General features: G+C 30.5%; 1 protein-coding gene across 1 annotated transcript in view; it reads left to right on the top strand.

Annotated features, from left to right (window-relative positions):
- Nucleotides 1-14,779, top strand: part of LOC134721014 (uncharacterized) — a 30,509-nt gene extending 15,730 nt beyond the window's left edge. Inside the window, exons 7-9 of the mRNA XM_063583665.1 lie at nt 10,934-11,001; nt 12,240-12,350; nt 14,075-14,779. Coding sequence (XP_063439735.1) covers nt 10,934-11,001; nt 12,240-12,350; nt 14,075-14,182 — 287 coding nt within the window. The 3' untranslated portion in view covers nt 14,183-14,779. The remainder of the gene's footprint in view (nt 1-10,933; nt 11,002-12,239; nt 12,351-14,074) is intronic.
- Nucleotides 14,780-16,950: the final 2,171 nt, after the last annotated feature.

Here is a 16,950-nt window from a genome sequence, read left to right as displayed (position 1 = left end):
GTTTATTTGATACATCAGGATCGGGATTTTTTTTGGTATTTTTAGATGCCATGTCTCTGTTTTTTATCACTCTTTTTATCAGTGTCTTGCTTAGAATCAACGAAAACAGAACTATCTAGCTCGTCTGAATCATATAACACAGAGTTAGTTTGGTTTAAAATGTCACTCACCGATTGAAGATCGTCTGTTTTGAAGTGTTTCGCATTGTTTACAGAATCTCTAGAGGGGTTATAGTATGGTAATCTAAGGTTAAGGCTTACTAATTAGACAATAGAAACAGTACATTCTAGTATGGTAATATAAGGTTAAGGCTTACTAATTAGACAATAGAAACAGTACATTCTAGTATGGTAATATAAGGTTAAGGCTTACTAATTAGACAATAGAAACAGTACATTCTAGTATGGTAATCTAAGGTTAAGGCTTACTAATTAGACAATAGAAACAGTACATTCTAGTATGGTAATATAAGGTTAAGTCTTACTAATTAGACAATAGAAACAGTACATTCTAGTATGGTAATATAAGGTTAAGGCTTACTAATTAGACAATAGAAACAGTACATTCTAGTATGGTAATCTAAGGTTAAGGCTTACTAATTAGACAATAGAAACAGTACATTCTAGTATGGTAATCTAAGGTTAAGGCTTACTAATTAGACAATAGAAACAGTACATTCTAGTATGGTAATATAAGGTTAAGGCTTACTAATTAGACAATAGAAACAGTACATTCTGGTATGGTAATCTAAGGTTAAGGCTTACTAATTAGACAATAGAAACAGTACATTCTAGTATGGTAATCTAAGGTTAAGGCTTACTAATTAGACAATAGAAACAGTACATTCTAGTATGGTAATCTAAGGTTAAGGCTTACTAATTAGACAATAGAAACAGTACATTCTAGTATGGTAATCTAAGGTTAAGGCTTACTAATTAGACAATAGAAACAGTACATTCTAGTATGGTAATCTAAGGTTAAGGCTTACTAATTAGACAATAGAAACAGTACATTCTAGTATGGTAATATAAGGTTAAGGCTTACTAATTAGACAATAGAAACAGTACATTCTAGTATGGTAATCTAAGGTTAAGTCTTACTAATTAGACAATAGAAACAGTACATTCTAGTATGGTAATATAAGGTTAAGGCTTACTAATTAGACAATAGAAACAGTACATTCTAGTATGGTAATCTAAGGTTAAGTCTTACTAATTAGACAATAGAAACAGTACATTCTAGTATGGTAATCTAAGGTTAAGGCTTACTAATTAGACAATAGAAACAGTACATTCTAGTATGGTAATCTAAGGTTAAGGCTTACTAATTAGACAATAGAAACAGTACATTCTAGTATGGTAATCTAAGGTTAAGGCTTACTAATTAGACAATAGAAACAGTACATTCTAGTATGGTAATCTAAGGTTAAGGCTTACTAATTAGACAATAGAAACAGTACATTCTAGTATGGTAATATAAGGTTAAGGCTTACTAATTAGACAATAGAAACAGTACATTCTGGTATGGTAATCTAAGGTTAAGGCTTACTAATTAGACAATAGAAACAGTACATTCTAGTATGGTAATATAAGGTTAAGGCTTACTAATTAGACAATAGAAACAGTACATTCTAGTATGGTAATCTAAGGTTAAGGCATACTAATTAGACAATAGAAACAGTACATTCTAGTATGGTAATATAAGGTTAAGGCATACTAATTAGACAATAGAAACAGTACATTCTAGTATGGTAATCTAAGGTTAAGGCTTACTAATTAGACAATAGAAACAGTACATTCTAGTATGGTAATATAAGGTTAAGGCTTACTAATTAGACAATAGAAACAGTACATTCGAGTATGGTAATCTAAGGTTAAGTCTTACTAATTAGACAATAGAAACAGTACATTCTAGTATGGTAATCTAAGGTTAAGGCTTACTAATTAGACAATAGAAACAGTACATTCTAGTATGGTAATCTAAGGTTAAGTCTTACTAATTAGACAATAGAAACAGTACATTCTAGTATGGTAATCTAAGGTTAAGGCTTACTAATTAGACAATAGAAACAGTACATTCTAGTATGGTAATCTAAGGTTAAGGCTTACTAATTAGACAATAGAAACAGTACATTCTAGTATGGTAATCTAAGGTTAAGGCTTACTAATTAGACAATAGAAACAGTACATTCTAGTATGGTAATCTAAGGTTAAGGCTTACTAATTAGACAATAGAAACAGTACATTCTAGTATGGTAATATAAGGTTAAGGCTTACTAATTAGACAATAGAAACAGTACATTCTGGTATGGTAATCTAAGGTTAAGGCTTACTAATTAGACAATAGAAACAGTACATTCTAGTATGGTAATATAAGGTTAAGGCTTACTAATTAGACAATAGAAACAGTACATTCTAGTATGGTAATCTAAGGTTAAGGCATACTAATTAGACAATAGAAACAGTACATTCTAGTATGGTAATATAAGGTTAAGGCATACTAATTAGACAATAGAAACAGTACATTCTAGTATGGTAATCTAAGGTTAAGGCTTACTAATTAGACAATAGAAACAGTACATTCTAGTATGGTAATATAAGGTTAAGGCTTACTAATTAGACAATAGAAACAGTACATTCGAGTATGGTAATCTAAGGTTAAGTCTTACTAATTAGACAATAGAAACAGTACATTCTAGTATGGTAATCTAAGGTTAAGGCTTACTAATTAGACAATAGAAACAGTACATTCTAGTATGGTAATCTAAGGTTAAGGCTTACTAATTAGACAATAGAAACAGTACATTCTAGTATGGTAATCTAAGGTTAAGGCTTACTAATTAGACAATAGAAACAGTACATTCTAGTATGGTAATATAAGGTTAAGTCTTACTAATTAGACAATAGAAACAGTACATTCTAGTATGGTAATATAAGGTTAAGTCTTACTAATTAGACAATAGAAACAGTACATTCTAGTATGGTAATCTAAGGTTAAGTCTTACTAATTAGACAATAGAAACAGTACATTATAGTATGGTAATCTAAGGTTAAGGCTTACTAATTAGACAATAGAAACAGTACATTCTAGTATGGTAATCTAAGGTTAAGGCTTACTAATTAGACAATAGAAACAGTACATTCTAGTATGGTAATCTAAGGTTAAGGCTTACTAATTAGACAATAGAAACAGTACATTCTAGTATGGTAATCTAAGGTTAAGGCTTACTAATAAGACAATAGAAACAGTACATTCTAGTATGGTAATATAAGGTTAAGTCTTACTAATTAGACAATAGAAACAGTACATTCTAGTATGGTAATCTAAGGTTAAGGCTTACTAATTAGACAATAGAAACAGTACATTCTAGTATGGTAATCTAAGGTTAAGTCTTACTAATTAGACAATAGAAACAGTACATTCTAGTATGGTAATCTAAGGTTAAGTCTTACTAATTAGACAATAGAAACAGTACATTCGAGTATGGTAATCTAAGGTTAAGTCTTACTAATTAGACAATAGAAACAGTACATTCTAGTATGGTAATCTAAGGTTAAGTCTTACTAATTAGACAATAGAAACAGTACATTCTAGTATGGTAATATAAGGTTAAGGCTTACTAATTAGACAATAGAAACAGTACATTCTAGTATGGTAATATAAGGTTAAGGCTTACTAATTAGACAATAGAAACAGTACATTCTAGTATGGTAATCTAAGGTTAAGGCTTACTAATTAGACAATAGAAACAGTACATTCTAGTATGGTAATCTAAGGTTAAGGCTTACTAATTAGACAATAGAAACAGTACATTCTAGTATGGTAATATAAGGTTAAGGCTTACTAATAAGACAATAGAAACAGTACATTCTAGTATGGTAATATAAGGTTAAGGCTTACTAATTAGACAATAGAAACAGTACATTCTAGTATGGTAATATAAGGTTAAGGCATACTAATTAGACAATAGAAACAGTACATTCTAGTATGGTAATATAAGGTTAAGGCTTACTAATTAGACAATAGAAACAGTACATTCTAGTATGGTAATCTAAGGTTAAGGCTTACTAATTAGACAATAGAAACAGTACATTCTAGTATGGTAATCTAAGGTTAAGTCTTACTAATTAGACAATAGAAACAGTACATTCTAGTATGGTAATATAAGGTTAAGGCTTACTAATTAGACAATAGAAACAGTACATTCTAGTATGGTAATCTAAGGTTAAGGCTTACTAATAAGACAATAGAAACAGTACATTCTAGTATGGTAATCTAAGGTTAAGGCTTACTAATTAGACAATAGAAACAGTACATTCTAGTATGGTAATCTAAGGTTAAGGCTTACTAATTAGACAATAGAAACAGTACATTCTAGTATGGTAATATAAGGTTAAGGCTTACTAATTATACAATAGAAACAGTACATTCTAGTATGGTAATCTAAGGTTAAGGCTTACTAATTAGACAATAGAAACAGTACATTCTAGTATGGTAATCTAAGGTTAAGGCTTACTAATTAGACAATAGAAACAGTACATTCTAGTATGGTAATCTAAGGTTAAGGCTTACTAATTAGACAATAGAAACAGTACATTCGAGTATGGTAATCTAAGGTTAAGTCTTACTAATTAGACAATAGAAACAGTACATTCTAGTATGGTAATATAAGGTTAAGGCTTACTAATTAGACAATAGAAACAGTACATTCTAGTATGGTAATATAAGGTTAAGTCTTACTAATTAGACAATAGAAACAGTACATTCTAGTATGGTAATATAAGGTTAAGGCTTACTAATTAGACAATAGAAACAGTACATTCGAGTATGGTAATCTAAGGTTAAGTCTTACTAATTAGACAATAGAAACAGTACATTCTAGTATGGTAATCTAAGGTTAAGGCTTACTAATTAGACAATAGAAACAGTACATTCTAGTATGGTAATATAAGGTTAAGGCTTACTAATTAGACAATAGAAACAGTACATTCTAGTATGGTAATCTAAGGTTAAGGCTTACTAATTAGACAATAGAAACAGTACATTCTAGTATGGTAATATAAGGTTAAGGCTTACTAATTAGACAATAGAAACAGTACATTCTAGTATGGTAATATAAGGTTAAGGCTTACTAATTAGACAATAGAAACAGTACATTCTAGTATGGTAATATAAGGTTAAGGCTTACTAATTAGACAATAGAAACAGTACATTCTAGTATGGTTATCTAAGGTTAAGGCTTACTAATTAGACAATAGAAACAGTACATTCTAGTATGGTAATCTAAGGTTAAGGCTTACTAATTAGACAATAGAAACAGTACATTCTAGTATGGTAATCTAAGGTTAAGTCTTACTAATTAGACAATAGAAACAGTACATTCTAGTATGGTAATCTAAGGTTAAGGCTTACTAATTAGACAATAGAAACAGTACATTCTAGTATGGTAATCTAAGGTTAAGGCTTACTAATTAGACAATAGAAACAGTACATTCTAGTATGGTAATATAAGGTTAAGGCTTACTAATTAGACAATAGAAACAGTACATTCTAGTATGGTAATATAAGGTTAAGGCATACTAATTAGACAATAGAAACAGTACATTCTAGTATGGTAATATAAGGTTAAGGCTTACTAATTAGACAATAGAAACAGTACATTCTAGTATGGTAATATAAGGTTAAGTCTTACTAATTAGACAATAGAAACAGTACATTCTAGTATGGTAATATAAGGTTAAGTCTTACTAATTAGACAATAGAAACAGTACATTCTAGTATGGTAATATAAGGTTAAGGCTTACTAATTAGACAATAGAAACAGTACATTCTAGTATGGTAATATAAGGTTAAGGCTTACTAATTAGACAATAGAAACAGTACATTCTAGTATGGTAATATAAGGTTAAGGCTTACTAATTAGACAATAGAAACAGTACATTCTAGTATGGTAATCTAAGGTTAAGTCTTACTAATTAGACAATAGAAACAGTACATTCTAGTATGGTAATATAAGGTTAAGGCTTACTAATTAGACAATAGAAACAGTACATTCTAGTATGGTAATATAAGGTTAAGGCTTACTAATTAGACAATAGAAACAGTACATTCTAGTATGGTATTCTAAGGTTAAGTCTTACTAATTAGACAATAGAAACAGTACATTCTAGTATGGTAATATAAGGTTAAGGCTTACTAATTAGACAATAGAAACAGTACATTCTAGTATGGTAATATAAGGTTAAGGCTTACTAATTAGACAATAGAAACAGTACATTCTAGTATGGTAATATAAGGTTAAGGCTTACTAATTAGACAATAGAAACAGTACATTCTAGTATGGTAATCTAAGGTTAAGGCTTACTAATTAGACAATAGAAACAGTACATTCTAGTATGGTAATATAAGGTTAAGTCTTACTAATTAGACAATAGAAACAGTACATTCTAGTATGGTAATATAAGGTTAAGGCTTACTAATTAGACAATAGAAACAGTACATTCTAGTATGGTAATCTAAGGTTAAGGCTTACTAATTAGACAATAGAAACAGTACATTCTAGTATGGTAATCTAAGGTTAAGGCTTACTAATTAGACAATAGAAACAGTACATTCTAGTATGGTAATATAAGGTTAAGGCTTACTAATTAGACAATAGAAACAGTACATTCTGGTATGGTAATCTAAGGTTAAGGCTTACTAATTAGACAATAGAAACAGTACATTCTAGTATGGTAATCTAAGGTTAAGGCTTACTAATTAGACAATAGAAACAGTACATTCTAGTATGGTAATCTAAGGTTAAGGCTTACTAATTAGACAATAGAAACAGTACATTCTAGTATGGTAATCTAAGGTTAAGGCTTACTAATTAGACAATAGAAACAGTACATTCTAGTATGGTAATCTAAGGTTAAGGCTTACTAATTAGACAATAGAAACAGTACATTCTAGTATGGTAATATAAGGTTAAGGCTTACTAATTAGACAATAGAAACAGTACATTCTAGTATGGTAATCTAAGGTTAAGTCTTACTAATTAGACAATAGAAACAGTACATTCTAGTATGGTAATATAAGGTTAAGGCTTACTAATTAGACAATAGAAACAGTACATTCTAGTATGGTAATCTAAGGTTAAGTCTTACTAATTAGACAATAGAAACAGTACATTCTAGTATGGTAATCTAAGGTTAAGGCTTACTAATTAGACAATAGAAACAGTACATTCTAGTATGGTAATCTAAGGTTAAGGCTTACTAATTAGACAATAGAAACAGTACATTCTAGTATGGTAATCTAAGGTTAAGGCTTACTAATTAGACAATAGAAACAGTACATTCTAGTATGGTAATCTAAGGTTAAGGCTTACTAATTAGACAATAGAAACAGTACATTCTAGTATGGTAATATAAGGTTAAGGCTTACTAATTAGACAATAGAAACAGTACATTCTGGTATGGTAATCTAAGGTTAAGGCTTACTAATTAGACAATAGAAACAGTACATTCTAGTATGGTAATATAAGGTTAAGGCTTACTAATTAGACAATAGAAACAGTACATTCTAGTATGGTAATCTAAGGTTAAGGCATACTAATTAGACAATAGAAACAGTACATTCTAGTATGGTAATATAAGGTTAAGGCATACTAATTAGACAATAGAAACAGTACATTCTAGTATGGTAATCTAAGGTTAAGGCTTACTAATTAGACAATAGAAACAGTACATTCTAGTATGGTAATATAAGGTTAAGGCTTACTAATTAGACAATAGAAACAGTACATTCGAGTATGGTAATCTAAGGTTAAGTCTTACTAATTAGACAATAGAAACAGTACATTCTAGTATGGTAATCTAAGGTTAAGGCTTACTAATTAGACAATAGAAACAGTACATTCTAGTATGGTAATCTAAGGTTAAGGCTTACTAATTAGACAATAGAAACAGTACATTCTAGTATGGTAATCTAAGGTTAAGGCTTACTAATTAGACAATAGAAACAGTACATTCTAGTATGGTAATATAAGGTTAAGTCTTACTAATTAGACAATAGAAACAGTACATTCTAGTATGGTAATATAAGGTTAAGTCTTACTAATTAGACAATAGAAACAGTACATTCTAGTATGGTAATCTAAGGTTAAGTCTTACTAATTAGACAATAGAAACAGTACATTATAGTATGGTAATCTAAGGTTAAGGCTTACTAATTAGACAATAGAAACAGTACATTCTAGTATGGTAATCTAAGGTTAAGGCTTACTAATTAGACAATAGAAACAGTACATTCTAGTATGGTAATCTAAGGTTAAGGCTTACTAATTAGACAATAGAAACAGTACATTCTAGTATGGTAATCTAAGGTTAAGGCTTACTAATAAGACAATAGAAACAGTACATTCTAGTATGGTAATATAAGGTTAAGTCTTACTAATTAGACAATAGAAACAGTACATTCTAGTATGGTAATCTAAGGTTAAGGCTTACTAATTAGACAATAGAAACAGTACATTCTAGTATGGTAATCTAAGGTTAAGTCTTACTAATTAGACAATAGAAACAGTACATTCTAGTATGGTAATCTAAGGTTAAGTCTTACTAATTAGACAATAGAAACAGTACATTCGAGTATGGTAATCTAAGGTTAAGTCTTACTAATTAGACAATAGAAACAGTACATTCTAGTATGGTAATCTAAGGTTAAGTCTTACTAATTAGACAATAGAAACAGTACATTCTAGTATGGTAATATAAGGTTAAGGCTTACTAATTAGACAATAGAAACAGTACATTCTAGTATGGTAATATAAGGTTAAGGCTTACTAATTAGACAATAGAAACAGTACATTCTAGTATGGTAATCTAAGGTTAAGGCTTACTAATTAGACAATAGAAACAGTACATTCTAGTATGGTAATCTAAGGTTAAGGCTTACTAATTAGACAATAGAAACAGTACATTCTAGTATGGTAATATAAGGTTAAGGCTTACTAATTAGACAATAGAAACAGTACATTCTAGTATGGTAATATAAGGTTAAGGCTTACTAATTAGACAATAGAAACAGTACATTCTAGTATGGTAATCTAAGGTTAAGGCTTACTAATTAGACAATAGAAACAGTACATTCTAGTATGGTAATCTAAGGTTAAGGCTTACTAATTAGACAATAGAAACAGTACATTCTAGTATGGTAATCTAAGGTTAAGGCTTACTAATTAGACAATAGAAACAGTACATTCTAGTATGGTAATCTAAGGTTAAGTCTTACTAATTAGACAATAGAAACAGTACATTCTAGTATGGTAATCTAAGGTTAAGGCTTACTAATTAGACAATAGAAACAGTACATTCTAGTATGGTAATCTAAGGTTAAGGCTTACTAATTAGACAATAGAAACAGTACATTCTAGTATGGTAATATAAGGTTAAGGCTTACTAATTAGACAATAGAAACAGTACATTCTAGTATGGTAATATAAGGTTAAGGCATACTAATTAGACAATAGAAACAGTACATTCTAGTATGGTAATATAAGGTTAAGGCTTACTAATTAGACAATAGAAACAGTACATTCTAGTATGGTAATATAAGGTTAAGTCTTACTAATTAGACAATAGAAACAGTACATTCTAGTATGGTAATATAAGGTTAAGTCTTACTAATTAGACAATAGAAACAGTACATTCTAGTATGGTAATATAAGGTTAAGGCTTACTAATTAGACAATAGAAACAGTACATTCTAGTATGGTAATATAAGGTTAAGGCTTACTAATTAGACAATAGAAACAGTACATTCTAGTATGGTAATATAAGGTTAAGGCTTACTAATTAGACAATAGAAACAGTACATTCTAGTATGGTAATCTAAGGTTAAGTCTTACTAATTAGACAATAGAAACAGTACATTCTAGTATGGTAATATAAGGTTAAGGCTTACTAATTAGACAATAGAAACAGTACATTCTAGTATGGTAATATAAGGTTAAGGCTTACTAATTAGACAATAGAAACAGTACATTCTAGTATGGTATTCTAAGGTTAAGTCTTACTAATTAGACAATAGAAACAGTACATTCTAGTATGGTAATATAAGGTTAAGGCTTACTAATAAGACAATAGAAACAGTACATTCTAGTATGGTAATATAAGGTTAAGTCTTACTAATTAGACAATAGAAACAGTACATTCTAGTATGGTAATATAAGGTTAAGGCTTACTAATTAGACAATAGAAACAGTACATTCTAGTATGGTAATATAAGGTTAAGGCTTACTAATTAGACAATAGAAACAGTACATTCTAGTATGGTAATCTAAGGTTAAGTCTTACTAATTAGACAATAGAAACAGTACATTCTAGTATGGTAATATAAGGTTAAGGCTTACTAATAAGACAATAGAAACAGTACATTCTAGTATGGTAATCTAAGGTTAAGTCTTACTAATTAGACAATAGAAACAGTACATTCTAGTATGGTAATACAAAGGATATGGACATTACACATGTATATTGCTGTTTTTCCCCCGAAGCATACATAACATAGAATAATATCAATATGTGTATACTTGTAAGATTTTGGACACTCTTCCAATGTACACAAATGAAACAACTTCTAATTTGGTAAATACATTTTCGGTTTCATCTTTGTGAAATGGACAAGAATTAAGAACACCAAACTTTCGATAATTGAAAAGTCATTGCAGTTCCAACTTTGTATGTTGGGAGTCTTTGTTGTTGCAATGCATTTCGGTATCCAAGCGAACGAGATTGTTTGTATACATTCTACAGTACCAAATTGATTATATCTCAGCACAAATAGATGAAAAGACTTTGTAAAAGTTAAAATTGAATCCCAAAGACAATGCATGTCAAATTAGATAACAGAAGTCAATATGAAACTTTGAGATATTTGTATTTTACAGGTAACGGTCAGACAAACAGTCGGGCATCGAATGAACAACAAAATGGTCGTCAGTCTGCAGCCACCTTTGTGAGTTTATTTAGTCTACTCATATTCAACACTGAGTGATAAAAAGGAAACTACGGCCAAAAGACTTCCAATTGAACAAATACTTTTCTTATTCATCCCTTGTCAACATTTTTTTTGTATTTACATTGTATCATAGATCAAATTTATTCGTTCTGTGTATGTTCATTTGTGTTACTACGTCTTTTGTTTGAGTTATATAAAAGAAGATGTGGTATGATTGCCAATGAGACAACATCCACAAAAGACCATAATGACATACACATTAACAACTCTAGGTCACCGTACGGCCTTCAATAATGAGCAAAGCCCATACCGCATAGTCAGCTATAAAAGGCCCCGATAAGACAATGTAAAACAATTCAAACGAGAAAACTAACGGCCTTATTTATGTAAAAAAATGAACGAAAAACAAATATGTAACACATAAACAAACGACAACCACTGAATTACAGGCTCCTGACTTGGGACAGGCACATACATAAACAATGTGGCGGGGTTAAACATGTTAGCGGGATCCCAACCCTCCCCCTAACCTTGGATAGTGGTATAACAGTACAACATAAGAAAGACAACATAAGCTATTTCAATTACTATTTTATAGTATGTCTTTCTATGTTGTGATGTTACACTATTGTTTCAGATAAGGGTGAATGTTTGGTACCATTTAAACGTTCAAACCCGTTGCATTTATTTGCACCTGTCCTAAGTCAGGAATCTGATGTTCAGTAGTTGTTGTTTGTTAATGTGGTTCATAAGTGTTTCTCGTTTCTTGATTTTTTATATAGATTAGACCGTTGGTTTTTCCGTTTGAATGTTTTACACTAGTAAATATTTTGGGCCCTTTATAGCTTGCTGTTCGGTGTGAGCAAAGGCTCCGTGTTGAAGACCGTACTTTGACCTATCATGGTTTATTTTATAAATTGTGACTTAAAAGAGATCATCAAGCTCTACCTACTTTTTATCTCGACCAAAGTTATCAGATAAAAATATAACCAATTGAATTAAAATTAACTAAACAAAACCATAACTTTTTCGATCTTTCTCTCGAAATGTTTTATGTAATTAGTATTCATCTTTAAATGAGCAATATGCATGCTGAATTAATTTTAATATTTTTTCTAGCACTGTTTTAGTAACTTATATATATTAAACACAAACCCTTTCGCAAATAATAATTAAACATTTCATTAATTTAAAATTATGTTCTCAGACTAACTATTACGATATTGTTTCATTAGCCCAGAGAGTTAAACTATCCTCATATTGAAATACGACACCAAGGACCCAGGACTTCGCCAGCCTTGCGCAGACAAAGAACAAATTACAGTCAAATTTACTTTAATGACCGTGTAAGTGTTATCTGTATTCTCCTGATAAAGTGTCTTAACAATTTAACAAAATGTATAAAATTACAAATTTCATATTTGCGAAGAAAACTTCTAACATCACATGTTGTGAGGAAAATGTCGAATACTAGTATCATATTTTGTGAAGTAAACGTCGAATATCACATGTGATGAAAAGGTCTAATTTTTATATGTTGTGAAGAAAATGTCGAATTTCATATTTTGTGATGAAAATGTATAATTTCATATTTTGTGAAGAAAATGTCAAATGTAATATTTTGTGAAGAAAAAGATGAATGTAATATAAAGTTAATAATTTGCGATTAGGCAAGTCAATGACCTGACTTAGTCTGTCCTTGTTCTTTTCAGTCTTAGATTTGCAACAGGTGTACAACCTTCAAATCATTGTGATTTTTAATAACTGTATGGTGTAAATGTTATATTTATATTCTGTACATTAGTTATATTAAATGTGCATTAGGCCCTAATATAAGCAAATAATAGTATTTGTATTTGTTTATTCGTATCAGTATTGCAGCAACATATTTATTTGATGTACAATTCCCTATGTAAATCGGGCAAATCAACATAACTGTATAATATAGTCGTCATATTTTAGACCGATCTTGATGGACATTCTTGATAAGCGCAGGAAAAACACAGAACTTGTCGCATGCGGTCCGCTTTTCGGAAATTAATAATGAATTCGTTTAAGGTGGTAGACCAAGGTTAAGGGAAATAACTCTTAAAATCATCAGAACGTTTGTGTCAGCCATTTTCATGAATACGTTCTAAGCTTCTAGTATATATAGCAATCGGAACAACTCGGCCTTTCTGGTTGCACGAAGAAATAACCTCGTATGCATTAGGCGGAGGAATCATTGTCCGGAAAATTTTCCGATTCGATTCAAAATTATATTTTTTCGACTGGACTGGTACATTTTTTTACCACTACTGATTTAACTTGCTCCTGTCCGGAAAATTTTCCGATCCGATTTAATTTTATATTTTTTCGACTGGAATGATACATTTTTTTTACCATTACTTATTTACTTTGCTTCTTCTTTCGCGCCAAAATATTTGGCAGAGTTAAAGTTCTTGATTACTGTGATATGTAACCAAATTATAGCGCCACCTGGAGGATAGAACTTCTTTGTGTCGCGGATCACTACAATTCCGGCCAACAATTTAAGAAGAATTTCTCCGTAGTGCATACGAGGCTATTGTACTGCGTAGCGAGAATGGCCGAGTAGTTACGATTGGTATATATAGATTATTTTCAACCTGTTTCAGGTAAATGCTTAAAATACATTAATAAAACTTGACTATTACAAACGCATCACTGAATTAAAGAGTTATCTCCCTGGACCAAGGTCTACCCCCTTAAAGAAACGAAGGAAATATGAAATTCTTTTTTTTTGACAAAGCCTAAACATCTCTTACTAATCGATTTGAACAAGTTACAATCTTGTACTGAAGTCAACACAGCACTTCTTACTAAAAAACTAGTATTATATTTATGATAAAGGCTATCCGTGAACATTGAACTCAAATAGTCATTATTTATTATTTTACATGCAAATGAAAATGATTTTAACACTAAACTTTAAAAAGTAAAAAAACTGTTTATAGATTTATAATCCTGGAATAAGAAAGAAAAGGAAGTATTTTTTTTTTTTTTTTTTTTTTTTTTTTTTTTAATTAAAGCATTTTTATATAATCATTAGGTTTCAGCTGTACCAGAAAGTAATGATGTTGAAGAAGACGGAGAGAGCGGTAACTATGGACAGATATTTTTCCAAGCGGCGACGTTACCTCCACGTGCAGCGAAGTGATCTCTGAAGCTGCTCAACTGAATGGTGGATTTTTCAAACTTGACATTAGCAGAGTGCTAAATGTTCCGCCAATAACACAGACAACATAGATTGCAGTATTTACAATTTACCTTGAACAAATGTACCATACTTATAAATAACATATATCTTAATCAGTTTACTTATTGAAGTATGTATACTTGTGTTTTTCACTCTTTGGTCGGGTTGTTGTCTCTTTGACACAATTCCAATTTCCATTTTCAATTGCATTATGTCTATGATAATGAGAAATGTATGCAGTTTACGAATTCATTGTTAAAATATTTTTTTATTTCCTCTAAACGAAAGTTAAACGAATTATGATCATGGGTATTTGAAATTCTTTAAATATAGAATATAATAAGTGAACTTGTGACTTTTTTAATGGTTACATGTAGAAACAATTTTAACCTAAACAATTAAGTGTTTTTCTTTCTAAACTAGCACGTTCATGTCGCTGTTTGAATAAACAACCAATCAGAATTGACCCGTAGTGAGTGACTTCCTTTTTAGTAACTCAGAAGTTGTCTCACTCGGTGCTTTGCATTTCTGCCAAATTACATTTATTTGGGCCAAAAATATAATGTGCTACAAACCCTATTTCAATGCAAAGCGGCCGTTTCACTATCTTCAGTTACAATCTTTGATTTTAGTTGCTAAGACCAATTATTTTTTGTTTACTATTCAAATGTAAGCTGTTTTTGTATTGAAATATCTTGGTCATCAAGATAAACTTAAAATGGTTGTTTTGGTTGCCGTTGGTCATATTTGTTTTCATTTATTGTTATTCAATTACATAAATCAGGACGTTTGCATTTTCGTTTGAAATGTTTCAGATTTGTCTTATGGGGCCCTTTTAATTAATAGCCAATTGTACGGCATTGGGGTTTATTCATGGTTAATTGTTAATTACTGTGCATATTGTTGTACGTTTGGTTTTCTACATTGGCTAGATGTATAGGGGGAGGGTTGAGATCTAAAAAAAACATGTTTAACTCCACCGCAATTTTGTGCCTGTCCCAAGTCAGTAGCCTCTGGCCTTTTTTAGACTTTGACATGTTGTACGGTTTTTGATTTTAGTTTTTGTGTATAATTCGGAGTTTAGTATGACGTCTATTATCAATGAACTAATATACATATTTGTTTAGGGGCCAGTTGAAGGACTTCTCCGGGTGCGGGAGTCTCTCGCTACATTGAAGACCCATTGGTGTCCTTCGACTGTTTTTTCGGTTGCTCTATGGTTGGGTTGTTGTTGATTTGACACATTCCCTATTTCCATTCTCAATTTTATTGAGAGCCATACAATAAAATATACTAGTACATATAAAGTGAATGTATATGCATGCATTTTATTTGAACTCTGGTGTAGAGTTTTATAATTCGCAAGCATACCACATCTCATTATTTTTATATTTAAAATAAAGTGTAGGATTTTTTTTAATCCTGTCAAATTCTTCCCTTTTTGCGTTTATTATATTTATAGGTCTAGGCACACATATTGAAGTATATGTTTATTCTTAATACACTTAGTGTGTTTAGTTTATTAAATATATTCGTCTTGCATTTATGGGCTCGGGAAGATAAAAGTGTATCTGTAGATTTTATTATTTTTGTTGTTATTTTAGAATGTTCTCATGTTTAATATTATTTAGAGTCTATCATATAGCAACGTGTTTCTCATTCTCAAATACAATGTTAATAAAATAATACAGATTCTATTTAGTTGTATGTTCAAAACGAGATATATTAAATATAAAAAATCTCCTCAAATATTGCGGTACTATTGGAATTTAATGGGGGAAATTTGTAAATCACAAGATGTTGAAAGTTTTCGAGAACCTGAACTCGGTAAAGAATCATTCCGCCTATATCGCATGCCATATTTAATCGATCTACGCTAGTATTTTTCATCAAGTTTGTGTTCAATAAACCTATATAAGAAGAAATATACCAGTCTGCGCATGTTCGTAGGTAAAGAAAAGATTCGAAAGATACCGAACGGATATTCGGTCCACATAGCTGACAACAAAGCAGAATGTATTGGATACTCTATCTACAAAATATCTGTCAGATGTATGTTCATCGTGACTCTTTCTGTCCTTCTTACTAGTAATATTACCTTTTTAATGAACTTTATCTTATTTTTACATAGAGAAAAAAAGAGCCGATTTTATCGTTCCGTATTTTTTTCTCCATTTTTGGATGTTGTTATCCCCAACTCAACTCTATATATAAAACAGAGCATGTGGTATGATTGCCAAAGTGTAAATGTGTATTCAGTAAAATTCTTAATAAAAAAATAATAAAAGCTGCATGTGTCTGAATTCAAATATTTTTACAAGTAATTGTATTTTTGACAATGTTACTGATATATTTGTAAAGAGTCAAATAACAAAAATGCCGAGTTTGAGAAACGAAAATTCAAAACGGAAAGTCCTTTTATCAAATAACACAGTCAACACATCAAACGAATGGAGAACAACTGCCATATTCCTGACCCGTGATAGGTATTTCCTTATTCAGAAAATGGTGTCTTAAACCTGGTTTTATAGCTAGCTAAACCTCTCACTAGTATGGCATGGAGGACAACTGCTATTGTCCTCATAGTAATATCCTTATGTAAAAATGGAAAACATGAATTTATTTCATAGATGTTGTATAGAGATATAGGAAGATTCGGTGTGAGTACCAAATGAGACTACTTTCAAAGTCACAATTATAAAAGTAAACTATTATAGGTCAAGGTACGG

The sequence above is a fragment of the Mytilus trossulus genome, chromosome 6 (genome assembly GCF_036588685.1).
Source record: "Mytilus trossulus isolate FHL-02 chromosome 6, PNRI_Mtr1.1.1.hap1, whole genome shotgun sequence".
Classification (NCBI taxonomy): Eukaryota; Metazoa; Mollusca; class Bivalvia; order Mytilida; family Mytilidae; genus Mytilus; species Mytilus trossulus.
This window is presented reverse-complemented; position numbering and strand designations above follow the sequence as displayed.